Source organism: Lagopus leucura, unplaced genomic scaffold, assembly GCF_019238085.1.
Source record: "Lagopus leucura isolate 7727_CA_CO unplaced genomic scaffold, USGS_WTPT01 Super-Scaffold_73, whole genome shotgun sequence".
In the NCBI taxonomy this organism is placed as follows: domain Eukaryota; kingdom Metazoa; phylum Chordata; class Aves; order Galliformes; family Phasianidae; genus Lagopus; species Lagopus leucura.
The window spans coordinates 52,085,883-52,098,380 of record NW_024962252.1 but is presented as its reverse complement, the minus strand read 5'-3'; the positions used below and the strand labels follow the sequence as shown (position 1 = coordinate 52,098,380).

Genomic DNA, 12,498 nt, shown 5'->3' with positions numbered 1-12,498 from the left:
GTTTACCATGGTGGAAAGTCCTGTGTGGGACAGTGTGGCCTGGAGAGGTGTAAGCTGTGTTTATAGGGCCACTTCAAAGACCTCTTCAAAGAAGAAGTATTAAACTTTTGGGCTGCCCTTATAAATGGAGATTGGAGATGGATGTGAAAACAAAGAACAGTGCCCCTGGCTGTCCCTGTTCATTGCAAGGGAGCTGGACTAGATGACCTTTAAAGGTCCCTCCCAACTCTAAGGATTCTGTGATTCCAAATCATTAGCTTCTCTCTGAGGATGTAAATGAACATTCTTCCTTGAACTTGTCACTACTTCACTTCTCTGAAACAAATTCTGTAATAAATACACCTTGGAAATGCCCTTGTACTCATAATATCTGAGTTAAGCAAAACAGACCTGGCTGGCCTGAAAGGGTCAAACAGGGAACATGCGGCCCCTCCTGAAAGGGAAGGACTGTCATGTGAAACTGGCAAGCATAAGTTACAGCTTCTTCGTTCCGTGACCAAGAGCAGAGCATGTTCTGTGAATAGAACACCTTCTGATCATAATACAAAAGAGTTAAGTAATGATGTATTGCTGTCAGCTGCATGAATGTTATCTGATTTAAGTATTGTATACTCGCATAGCAAAAAGATATAAAACGCTTGTAACAACAATAAACTTTGCTTATGTGCCACCAGAGCCTAAGCCCGTCTGTCCCAGGCGTCTTGAGCTGGTCTCCGCCAAATATCTTTGTTGCACTCATTCAGCCCCTCTGGAAGCAGTACAATATTGCTCCTCATTGTAGGCTCGGTGATCCATGGCAGCTGTCTCTGTGCTTCTCATGGTGTCTTCACATGTGAGGACTGTACTGTATCCCTCCAGCAATGAGATAACACACCTCATGCAATCAACTTCTCTGTGTCAGGGCTTTGACATTGCTGTGTTCCACAAAGCGGTGGAACTGCTGCACTCATTTTACAGGACCCTGAGGATGCAATCTGTGAAACATAGCTCTTGTACATTGGTTTTCTATTTCAGTGGGCTCAACTGTAAAAAAAATTACAGTCAGCAGCTTTGCTTTCCCAAGGTTTGTGCTAGAAAAAAGGCTTGGCTGTATCGTTGTGGCATATGGTAATGCATAACGATTCACAGTGCTAATAGAAATAGCTAACATTTCCTCTGCATTATTTTTCTCTCTTTTTACTTTTTAGCTTGACTCTCCTATTCATACATTCTGGATGCATATTCTCTTGCAAGTAGGAAATAGCAATTCTGAAAGTTAGAAGCAGCCTTTCCAGTTACTACTCTGTGTGTGTGCGGGTGGAATTCTGAGAATGTAGATGGCATTCATGGAGATGAGACAAGCTTTAGTCTTTCAGACATCTTTCCCAGTTGTGTTTAGATCTAACATGCAAAGAGGTAATAAGCAGGAAACTGCTGAAGAAGCAAGTTTGTTGTGTTGGCTAATTGTATTGCTGTGTAGCAAACACATGTCAGTATGTCAAAATGCAAAAGATGTCAAGGCCCTTGTAAGCATCCAAAGGAGGGGAACAAAGTTGGTGACAGGCAGGAAGGCACGTGCTGTGAGGAGAGATTGAGAACAAAGACCTGGGCTGTCCAGTCTGGAGAAGGGGCAGCCAAGAAGTGAACTCTTGCCTTCTGCAACTCCCTGAGTAGGCAAACTGCAGAGAGAGATGCTGAGCTCTGTTCCTTGGTCATGATGGAACAGCACAGTGCTGCACCATGGGAGGCTCAGGCTGGATACTAGGAAACATTCTTTTACCATGAAGATGGTGAAACACTGGAATGGGCTTCCTAGGGAGGTGCTCTTCCTGTCAGTTGTCAAGGCAGTGCTCTTCATAATATGCTTTGACTTTTGGTTAGCTCTGAAGTGGTCAGGCACTAAGACTAGTTGTTCACTGAAAGTCCCTTCAAACTGAGCTGTTTTGTTCTGTTTGTTGCCACATTGAACCCTTAGAGTACTTAGTCCTTAATTTTTGAAAGACAGGCATCTTTGTGTGGCCATGCTTAGCAGAATCGATTGCCTTCCTATTCTGCAGGGGCTGGGAGATGGCTAATTAAAAAGGAGCAAAGTATCCTGGTAATCTTAGACTAGAGGTTTGCTAGAACTGCTGCATGCAATTGTTATTTGAATTTGTGGTGTGTCCTCACCGTTACACTCAGTTAATGAAGAACTGGTAAATACAGTTAACAGTGCTCAAGGCGTGATTTTTCTCTGTAGGAGAAATGAAGCAATCCATTAGACTCCCAAATTTCCAGCACCACAGTGCTATCTTCCAGTGAGACTTTAAGTAATTTGTTCTGCTTTTTCTGTGTAGAGCATACACACTAAGCCTGGTATGCCTAAGAAGGAAGTGATTAACTAATTGTAATGGACTTTGACACTGTGGACTTAAAAATGACCAGAGATGTATAGAATTGTTTTTAATTTTATGTAAGTGGCAACTGGGCAATGTTGATTTTAGTTTTAAATAGGTGTTTCTCCTTTATTTCTTGTAGGCCTGTGTTAGCTATTGTAGAAGTGGAAGTCCAGGAAGTCAATGAAGGAGCTCGTGAGAGTGTTTTCCAGGAAGTGTCATCTTTCCAGGGACCACTGGATGCCACAGTAGTGGTAAATCTGCTATCACCAGTGCCAGAAGAGAAAAATGATTTTCCTGAGGACCTGCGTACAGAGCTTATGCAGATGTTTGAGGATTATGGCACTGTTGTTCTGGTCAGGTAAATTTGGGATTTCAGGTGGTTATCATGTTAAAAAACGCAGACTAGCAATTCCCTTTATATCCAGACAGAATCCATTTTTTAGTGGAAAGCAGTACATGAAATTCCATTATGTTTAATTCTTCATTAGAAATGAAATATATATATTTTGAATATCTTTTCTTTCTTGTCAGCCTGCTAAAGAAATAATCTAGGCTTTGCTTAGGTGCATTGCTTCTGCTGGCTGCTCCTCTGGCCGCGCTTCACTTCCCCTGTGGAGATGTGCTTTCTTCCAGCACTCTTTCACAATCACTAGACAGCTTGATAATGTAAAAATCTTTGGGACATCATGTGTCCTCTGAGGTTGAGGAGGAGTATGCCAAGGAAAGTTGTAAGGGAGTGTAGTTATTGGACTGGATATCCTGTCAACAGCTGCCGAGGTGTGTTACGCTTCTTCAGGGATGATCCAGTAACAGGTGTGTCACCGGGGTCACACAGAGGAGGGGGGGGGAAGGGGAGGAGCTCAGCAGGGATTCATAGGTTGCTTGCTTCTCTCCAAAGTGTAGTTATGAGTAAAATAAAGCTGGAACCAAATAAATGGCTCAACAAAGTGACCGTGGTTGCATTTAAGGTTTTTTACTCACTGGTGAAGTGCACTGTTTTCTCTCTTCTGTCTTTTTTCACTAGGATCAGCGGAGGCCAAATGCTGGTAACATTTGCAGACAGCAAGTCAGCACTTCGTGTTATGGATATAGATGGTATCAAAGTAAGACCATCTCATACTTACCATAATGATTTCATACCAGGTTTCTCAAAAGTGGTTGCTTAGAATGAGATACTTAATTTAGTTAGAAATTTAACTAACTTTATCCAAAGAACCTTCATGCTCACAAAGTCCTTGGCTTTCCCAGCTGCTGAACTTCTTAATGTTAACGTAGTATTTCGGTTTCTGAAGGGCAGAAAGTAACTTTGCTTGGAGTTCCTAAGCAGTGCTTTGGGATACCACTGCAAAATACGTGGACTTGGCCATTCCTTTGGCACTTGAAGCTCTAGAGGCTGTGCCTTTATACTGTTGCCAAAGCATGCTCAAGATTGTTGTTTAGAGATTTTTGTTTCCTTTAAGTGTACCCTCTAAACTCCTTCTCCCAAGCTGGAACAACATGATTCATTGCCCTCTGTGGCAAGTGCAGCATTAGCTGTAAGGAATTTATATTCTAATCCCTTGTTCTTCCTTCCCACACACATGCGCTACAATTTATCACCCCCGTCCTTTATGCTGACTGTGTGGGGCTGCATTGTAAACTCAATACTGAAGCAGTGGATTTAACTGTTGTTGTTCTTTCATATTTGGAGTTTTATCTTTTAATTTGGCTCATTTCGTTGATTCAATTATAGCACAGGATCGAACACTATTGGATATGCACAATGTGTGAAGGGGCCAGGAACCAGTCAGGAACTTTCCAAGCTAGTAGTGCTGGCAAAGACGCTATTTTGGATATCTGTTACCCTGAATGTCATGGAGTAACACATACGATCAGCTGCCGTCTTAATCTTTGTATCAACTATCAATCAGGCAGTACATTGACTCTCATATCTGAGATTTTCTGAGCAGAGCCTCCTTACAGATGGCAGCAGGTAACAAGGTTCTGTGTGTTTTAGTCAGTAGCTTTAAAAAAAGGAACCCTCCCACTCCGTTATGAATATCACAGCATCATTTTGATACATAGCTGATACTTTGCTTCTTTCTCAATTAACCCCCAAATGCAGCAGCATCTCCTAATGAGCTTTGAAGCTTTTCTTTCAAGAATATCATTACAGTCTGAAAAATTGTTATGAGAGTATAAAGTGTGCTTCCTTTTTGTTTATTATCAAAGATGAAGCATTAGTTATATTGCTTACAAGCAAGCAGCAACACTTAACTTGCTCAGGTTTTTGTTTTGTGCCCTGTTTGACAAAGGGGAAATAATTTTTTGTGTTAGGTCAGAGGCAGGACAGTGAAGATCCGTCCCAAAACTAAGGACTGGCTGAAGGGACTTCAGGAGGAAATAGCTCGGAAACGGGACAGTGTTGTCCCCATGTCCCCCACTGCAAATTCCTGTCTTTTGGAAGAAAATTTTGACTTCTCGAGTTTGGACTATGATTCAGAAGGTGAGTAGCAGGTTTGTAAGGTAAATTGTAAGAAGTTGTTTTCTCGGCTTTAATTGCACAGAATTTGAGTGTTGCTGGTATTTTAATTTGCAGTGAAGCCACACCGCTTAAAAAGAGGATTGTAAATAAAACTGTGACCCAGCACTATTCCTGGCCAGAGAAGTATTGCTAACAGAATATGTCAGCAAATCCAATGTGTGGTACAGTTGTCTAAATAGAAATAAGCTGTAATGAACCCATGGATTGTAAAAGAAGCCTGCCCATTGTGTATGTTCAATTCATTTATGTACTTTTTCATGAAGTCTGTGTTATTTAATATTTTAATTCAGGTGATATAGTGGAGGATGAAGATGAGTATTTAGATGATGCTTTGTGTCAACACCTGGAAGCAGACGCAGCAGAATATTTGCCTGATGGTTCTGGACACCTTTCGTCCACAGCTCTTTCAACCAAATCTGGACAAAACTCACAGCTGTATAAAGGTAAATTGTGTATGTTCCTTAAATAACACCTGAACACTTGTTGCTTATTCTCCTTTTGTCTGTATTTTCTTATTTGTTTATATTTGATTGTAGGTCTCTTGAAGATGATGATTATCTTTTTGATACATGTTCATGCAGTGCTCAACAACTATTGAGCGTGTGATTGTAACCAAGGCAACACAGCCATACAAATAATAAAGCTTAGATCTTACTTCATTCCAGCCCAGGGCAAGGTGGTAGTGCTGAGAAATGCCAGTTTCCTTTTAGAGTCTTAATAAATTATTTCTTTTTATTCATTTGATATTGTACAGCACCAGGACATAAAATACAAAATCATCTGTACTTTATTTCCTTATTGGTAAGGGCCAGAGCAAAGCCAAATCCAAGAATTGCTGTTGATTTGGTGATGAGCTGTGTTCTGTCTGTTGAGCTGTAGCTGTGGCAGCACAGACTGGAGCAAGCCGGGCTGTTCAGGAAGTTGTGTTCAAACAACCAACTTCAAAAGTTAAGATTTCTCTTTGCTTCTATTTTATTTATATTTCTGAAGGAGCTGAGGTTCATACTACAGGTATATTCATTCTTTCAGAGCTTTGCAAATACGCCGCTCTGTTTTTCTGGTCACCTGGCTTGTTTATACATTATTAAGAAATTATTCTGTAAAGTATTCTCTTCATAGCAACAGCTTTACATCTACAAGCTGCAGCAAGAACTAGCCACACTGCAGCCTTATTACATTGGCATGTGATCAGGACAGGCCTCAGTGGCCAAGCTGAAACAGGCTGGGTTGCATCTTAAACACTTCATTGCCATCAGCGGGTGATTCAGAAGCTCTTTCTGCACTCTCATAGAAGAGAATCTTCTGACATAAAAGTGAAAACTCTAATGCCTTTAAAGGCTGAGTCAGAAGCAGAGTTCATAAAGATTAAACGAAATTCTTAAGTTTACACAGGCAGACATTCCAAACAATCACAGCGATATACAGCTTTCTGACCCACCTTAAGCTGTATGCTGAGTGCAGTGTATAGACAGACCCAGAAACTTAGCCCTGAGCCAATGAGTAATCTGTCATTATTAAATACAGTGAAAACTATCACTTTGTGCTATGAGATGGCTTGCCCTCCAAACACCTCTGGCCTACTATTTGATGTGATGATTCATTACACTACAGAGAATTGCAGGCATTCCTCTCAACTGCACTAGCTCTTCTTCACACACAAAAAATACATAAAAAAGTATGTAGGAGGCTACAGAGTATAGTTTGAAGGAGTTTGAGAGGCTGATCTTGCAAAGTCAAAATATGATGTATTCAGTCCATCTTGAAAGTCTCTGCAATTCCAGATGCCTCAGTTCTGCCTGAGCGCCTCCTGTCAAAGGTTTGATGGCTGTAGGGCTGGTTCTGGATGCAGAAGAAACCAAGGACAGGAGCACATTAGTGTGCATGAGTGTTTCTGAGGTCAGACGTTCCTGAGAGCCATTGCCAAAACCCAGCAGTCTTTTAAGCAGGAGGGATAGTGCGGTAGTGGCTGATTTTTGTCTTGTGCTCAGTATTGCTGCCAGAATTTCCAGCTGTGCCTTTAGGCATCTGCATGGCACCTCGGATCATACTGATGAGGCCATATCTGCTGCTTAGAGAAAATGTAGAAGGAAGGGGGGGCAGGCTGGGCAGATCACAGGCTGTGTCTCTGTGGCTGCCATCTGGTGCTGAGTGGGAGCAGGAAAGTGTGAGGCAGCTCAGCATTCCCTGGAGAGTACAACTTTCTGAAAAACAGGAACTCGTCTAAGAATGCCTAAAGCAGGAGAGGCTGCTGCTTGTCAATTCCTTCCCCCTCCTCTCCAAACCACAGGGACAAAACTAAACCAAGTGGGTTCTGGAGCCCTAGAGGCCATTTCTGCAAGGCTGGGTAGGGGAAGGAGGTGAGACAACTGAGGTGAAAGCCCCCAGTGCAGTTGGCTGGGAGCTGAAAACCATCTCTACTCCTCTCCATCCATTAGAGAGGCTAAAGTGGAGTGAAAGTGCAATAGCACAGTCATTTCAGGTGCATCTGAGGGCTATCACATTGAGGCAGGTGTACCTGTAATGAAACATTGCTGGAAAGCAGAGAGATTTAATGAGGGAGTGATTCAGATAGATCTTTCTGAGACACAAAAACAGTTCTGAGCAAGGAAGGTTGCTTAATCTTCAGAGATAATTGCGGCCTTCATGAGGGAAGAATAGGGAACTGATCGTGACTCACTTTCCCATGGCTGCTGTGCCTGAGTTTGAATGATGCCAGGTCACTGAAGTCTGCCTGTGAAAAGCTTTCAATGTAATGAGGTGAGCAGTAACCCAGAAATCAGATGCAGGCAGTCTGTGCGTCAGCAGGAACAGTTAACAAATGCTGGAAAAGGAGAGAGGGAAACATTTGACATAAGGTTGGGTAGATGTTTCTCAGGTGGGAGCAGGGAGCTATTCCAGAGGAGCAAACAGGATGAAAGAAGCAGTGTGCTGTTGCTGAGATACCTGGCTCGGGATGGCCATTCGTCATTGCATCTCTACAGATGGCCCAGATTTGTTGCGTGCTCTTCAGCAAGTGTCTGACATGGATCCTTTCTAAAATTGCCCTAGATGATGCAGACCTGGTTGATTTGAAGCTGGACCTGGAGGCAAGCGGGGAGCATCACCGCAGGTCTCCAAGCAGGTCTCTGTCTGTTCCTAATAGGCCTCGCCCACTCCAGCCCCCCCAGAGGCCTCCTCCTCCTGGTGAGTTTAACTTTCTTTTACATGGTGTTGGCCTCAGCTGAACAGTTTTGCCTGCCATCTCTGGGTGATGAAGAAAATGACATTGTTTTGAAATGTCAAGCTGCTGCTCTGTTTGCTTCCCAGTCTGTTTTAGTCTGCCTACGGCCAAGCTAGCAATGGGGGAAGTCTGTTTTTAGGGTGACAGGTATTCCTTAAAGAAAGGCTCCATGCCTTAGTGAGTACAGTATGACAACACTAACTCATCACTCAGTTCAACGAGTTGACCTGCTGCTTTGTCACAATAAATACCATGATTTATGCCTGCTGGCTTAGAAAGTTGCTGGGTGTTTTCTTATATTTCCTTGTGTCTGACTTAACTGTAATCTTGTTTTTAAAAGCTTTGACAAAATGCTTGTTCTGTACTATTTGGCCTTTTCTACTTTACTTTGCAAGTAGCTCTTGCTCATTTTCATGTTCAGTGAAGCACAAAGGTGCTGTTTACCTGAGTTCTACTCACCCAAGAAGTTGTCAGTACTACATTGCTCTTGTTCTTATAGCTGCTTTTGAAAGAATGCCAATTGCTAAATCCAGATAATTATCTGGGTCTTCAGTGTGACACAAGCTGTACGCTGTATTGGTTTTTGCAGCCCTATATTCATGTTTTTCAGTCTTAATTCAAAGGTTCTGTCAGACTCGTTGCTGGAAGATGAGTTCTTCAGCATTATTCCTATTCATTTCTGAGTCTGCTGTACAGAAGTGACAATGCTGGCATTAGCACTTCTATGCCTGGAAGGCAGCGTTATTGCTCAGCTAACTAAATTGTTAGTTAGACTAACTAAGAAATTGTTAGACTAACTAGGAAAATCCTTCCTGAAACAGCTCATGATTTCATTTGTGTTCAGGTTTTTCCATCTTAGACTTAAGGCAGTAACAGCTTCAGCCCATTTACTCCTTCTAGATCAAAGTGTGCTCCTCTTGGCGCCCAGGCAGAAGGACTCTGATGTCCCTCAGGAAGGTTTTACCTAATGTGCCTGTCATCTGGAGGAGCAGGGACAGTGACAGTGTCTCTTTCATTTCTCACAAACGTGTTTCAAAGAGAGTAATCTGTCATTGCAGATTTCTGAGAGCAACAAGCCATTTTTATTCCTCTTTCAGCTGGAACATCAGGCAAAAAGTCTTCCTCAGACGGTTCCCTCTCTTCAGGAAGCCACTCCACCTGCTCCATCCTGGCCACAGCAAAGCTGCTGCCTGGAGCCCCTCAGCAGCCGGTGAGTCCTGCCTCTCAGTGTGGCCATGTGGCATCATCTTCATCTCCCCCATCCATGCAGACATTGAGCATCAAGTACATAATGCTTTTGTTGTACAAGGAAGGAAGTCCATTGCCTGCCTGAGCTGGAAATGCTAAGATGAGTGTGGTACTGTAATACTAGACTATAGGACCATCTGGACCTGAGAAAAATAGTGTTAAATTGTCAAGAAGGAGAGGCTGAAGAGCAAGGAGAGAGAATGGTGCACATCCAGGGCACTGCTAGTTCATTTTCTATGATGTTCTTTGACGAATGCTAACTTGAATTTTGAGCACCACGATAATGTGCTTTAATTCTCTTCTTACCTCGTTTTGATGGGATGCCCCAGAGCCTGACATCCAGGAAAAGTCTTCTGGTGCCAGCAAGGCTGCCACCCTGTCAACAGGAAAATCAATACCCAAATGTGGAAACACCTCCCCACTCCTGTCTTATTAGATGGAAACCATAATGCATTGAACAAGGGATGGCTAAGGGACCAGCTGTGGCAGTTAGCTATCTGCCTTTCTCCTCAGCTGATAACAAAGGCCCAGTGCTTGCCAAGAGACTCTCCACCATTTCTGTAGGATTTCTAGATTTCTGAACAGCCATTGGCAAAACCAGAGCTTTACAGGTGTGTGAGCTTAGCCATAAGATCACAAGTACACAAGAAAAAATGATTCTCTCAGCATTACTCATTTTTGTATTTTTTATCGAAGCCTAAAGTTCGTACTGGAATAAGTAAACCTTACAATGTCAAGCAAATCAAAACCACCACTGCTGAGGAAGCAGAAGAAGCTATCAGATGTCTTATGGAAGCTAAAGGAGGTAAGCCTAGCTTTCTAATGGACTTTCCAAAAATCTTTAAATACAGAATTCTGCAGGTGTATTTATCCTTCTGCTGTCATAGCCCAAATGCTATATTATTTCTGTTCAGAGGCTCTGCTGAACATGGACATGCACATTCTTACAAGACTTTTCTTAGTGTTATCTGTCAGTTTTGATAATGCTGGCCTTGTTTTCCAAGGTAACTCAAGTTGAATATTTTGTTGCAGAACCTGTTGCTATGAGCATTTGGATTATTGATGTCCAGATCTAGTCTGAAAAATTAAAAGAAAGCTGGAATCGAGTGCTCGTGTTACCTCAGAGTTACATTTGCTGCTCCACTTAGTGATGTTCACAGTTCCTAACTGAGCTATAGAGCAAATACAGCAGCAGGAGAAATAACCTGGATTTTATTCACATTTGCATAACAAGTATAGTTGCTGCCTGCATAGAAGTCTGTAGGACCTTTAGCTGAAATATCTGTGCTGAAAGGCTGCTCTCTATATGCTCTCTGTCAAAGCCATGGAGATGAGAGTTTTTCACAAGGGCAACTCAGAGCAGGAAATTTAGGCCGTGTGAATATGTTCTCTGGAGTTTCAAGCAGCCTTTTTTTGCTGATGCTGTATAAAGAAGAAAGAATGCATTATGATTGGAGAGCAGTATCTGAGTCTGCAAGGTGCTCAGTTTAGGAGAAGAACAACCCCCTTTGTTTGTAAACACAGTGCAGTCTGGAATAATCCATTTTAATTAGAAATATCATAAAGGCACTTTGATGGTTGTTCTTCAGACACTGCTGTACATTTATCTTTGAAATCAGGTTTACTCCCCATTAATTCTGAAATTTCATTTCATCAGCTTGGGTAAGGAAACCAGCCTAGTCAGCATGGCTTTCAATAGCTTGTGCTCTACCCTAGTTAGCGTTTACAATTCTTTGCTTACAGGAAGCACGCAGTGTTGTCACCTTGTTTATCCAGATCAGAGAACTGGAGCAAAGGGAGGCTCAGAATGCAAGCCCAGTATTTCTGCACCCCAGCAGTGTTTAGCCCACTTGGCTCAATGGTGACACAGCGCTGCATGTTGGCGTGAAGTATTTCATACAGGGAAGGTTTTCCTCAACTGCTGTTTACAAAACGTCACTTACAAGTTATAGACACAGGTTCACAGAGATCTGTTTCTCTAAAACATGCATTCTGGGCATCAGCACTGTATATGCCCTTTAGACCATGCACATTTTGGAAAACATGACTGTAAAAGGAGGTATTTTGCTGCTAAGACACTAATTGGTTTTGCTTTTCAGGATTACAGGAAGATGCACTGAAGCTTGCTCCAACTCGAAACCAAACGTTCACCAAACCTGAGCCTGTTCCCAGCATCACAAAGTCCCTGTCCTTTCAGGGCCCACAGGCAGGACCAGCACTTGTGCCCCATCGGCCTCCACCCAAAGTTCCAACTACGAAGAAGCCAGTACCCCTGCAAAGGGCTGGAGCCAAGATGGAAAATGTGAGTTGGAGCCTTAAATGGTGTGAAGGATGAAAAAAGGGTGTGCGGGGGGAGCTGTTAAGCAGTTGTTTTGAAGCCCTAACGTTTAAACAGTGCCCAGTTCTTAGTCAGCAGGCTCTGAAATGGTATTGCTTGCTGTAGTCATAAAAACGTTTGAGGCAGTCAAGAAAGGAAAGGGAACCTCAGGTTTTTACTCAGCTTTTCTCTTTGTGAGTCTGTTTTCCTAGATGTAGTTACTCCTGGTTTGTCTGAGCACTGTCAAGGTATGTGGCACTGACTGTGAAAGTGTCATGGCTCCAGTATTCTGCTTCCTCTCCTCATTGCATCAGCTTTGTTTTAAGGAGGAGACCACAAAAAACCACTGACTGTCTCATGTGGAAATCACCCTCTATGCTTTTTTTCTTCCTGTGTTTTTACTCTGTTGATTATGAAGCATCAGAGCCATCTTTGCATCACCTGTAGCTACATTTTTGCTTGTTTGTTTGTTTTGTTTGATTGTTTTCAGTAAAATCAGGAAGAAAGACTTCCAGGTACAGAATTGCACAGAAATTTCTTACTTTTTCAATACTGGCACTCTTTGGCTTTTTATTAAACTAAAGGGCAAAGCCCAGCTGCTTTACTATAAGGCAGAGGTACACATCTTCAGAATAAAATTCTGCTTTGAATCCCAAATAGAAAAAGGCAGCTGATGTGCAGGTTTTAAGAGTCATCTCTCCCTTATCACAGTGCTTACTTTTAACCACAGCCGGAGTGTTCTGCTCCATACTGTGTCAGCTTCTTTCTCCATATGCTGTTCGCTGTCCTGTTCATCCAACTATTTTTTCACATGCCTGATAATGGGATTCAG

At 42.5% G+C, this 12,498-nt stretch overlaps 1 protein-coding gene across 4 annotated transcripts in view; it reads left to right on the top strand.

The window, feature by feature from the left end:
- The window catches only part of SYNJ2 (synaptojanin 2), a 66,125-nt gene that overhangs the window by 51,109 nt on the left and 2,518 nt on the right, over positions 1–12,498 (top strand). For 3 of the 4 annotated variants that reach the window (XM_042889842.1, XM_042889859.1, XM_042889868.1), the window contains 8 exons: positions 2,497–2,715; positions 3,382–3,460; positions 4,674–4,842; positions 5,172–5,324; positions 7,930–8,064; positions 9,199–9,311; positions 10,046–10,154; positions 11,449–11,651. In XM_042889842.1, coding sequence (XP_042745776.1) covers positions 2,497–2,715; positions 3,382–3,460; positions 4,674–4,842; positions 5,172–5,324; positions 7,930–8,064; positions 9,199–9,311; positions 10,046–10,154; positions 11,449–11,651 — 1,180 coding nt within the window. The remainder of the gene's footprint in view (positions 1–2,496; positions 2,716–3,381; positions 3,461–4,673; positions 4,843–5,171; positions 5,325–7,929; positions 8,065–9,198; positions 9,312–10,045; positions 10,155–11,448; positions 11,652–12,498) is intronic. The other variant, XM_042889849.1, reaches the window with a different exon arrangement.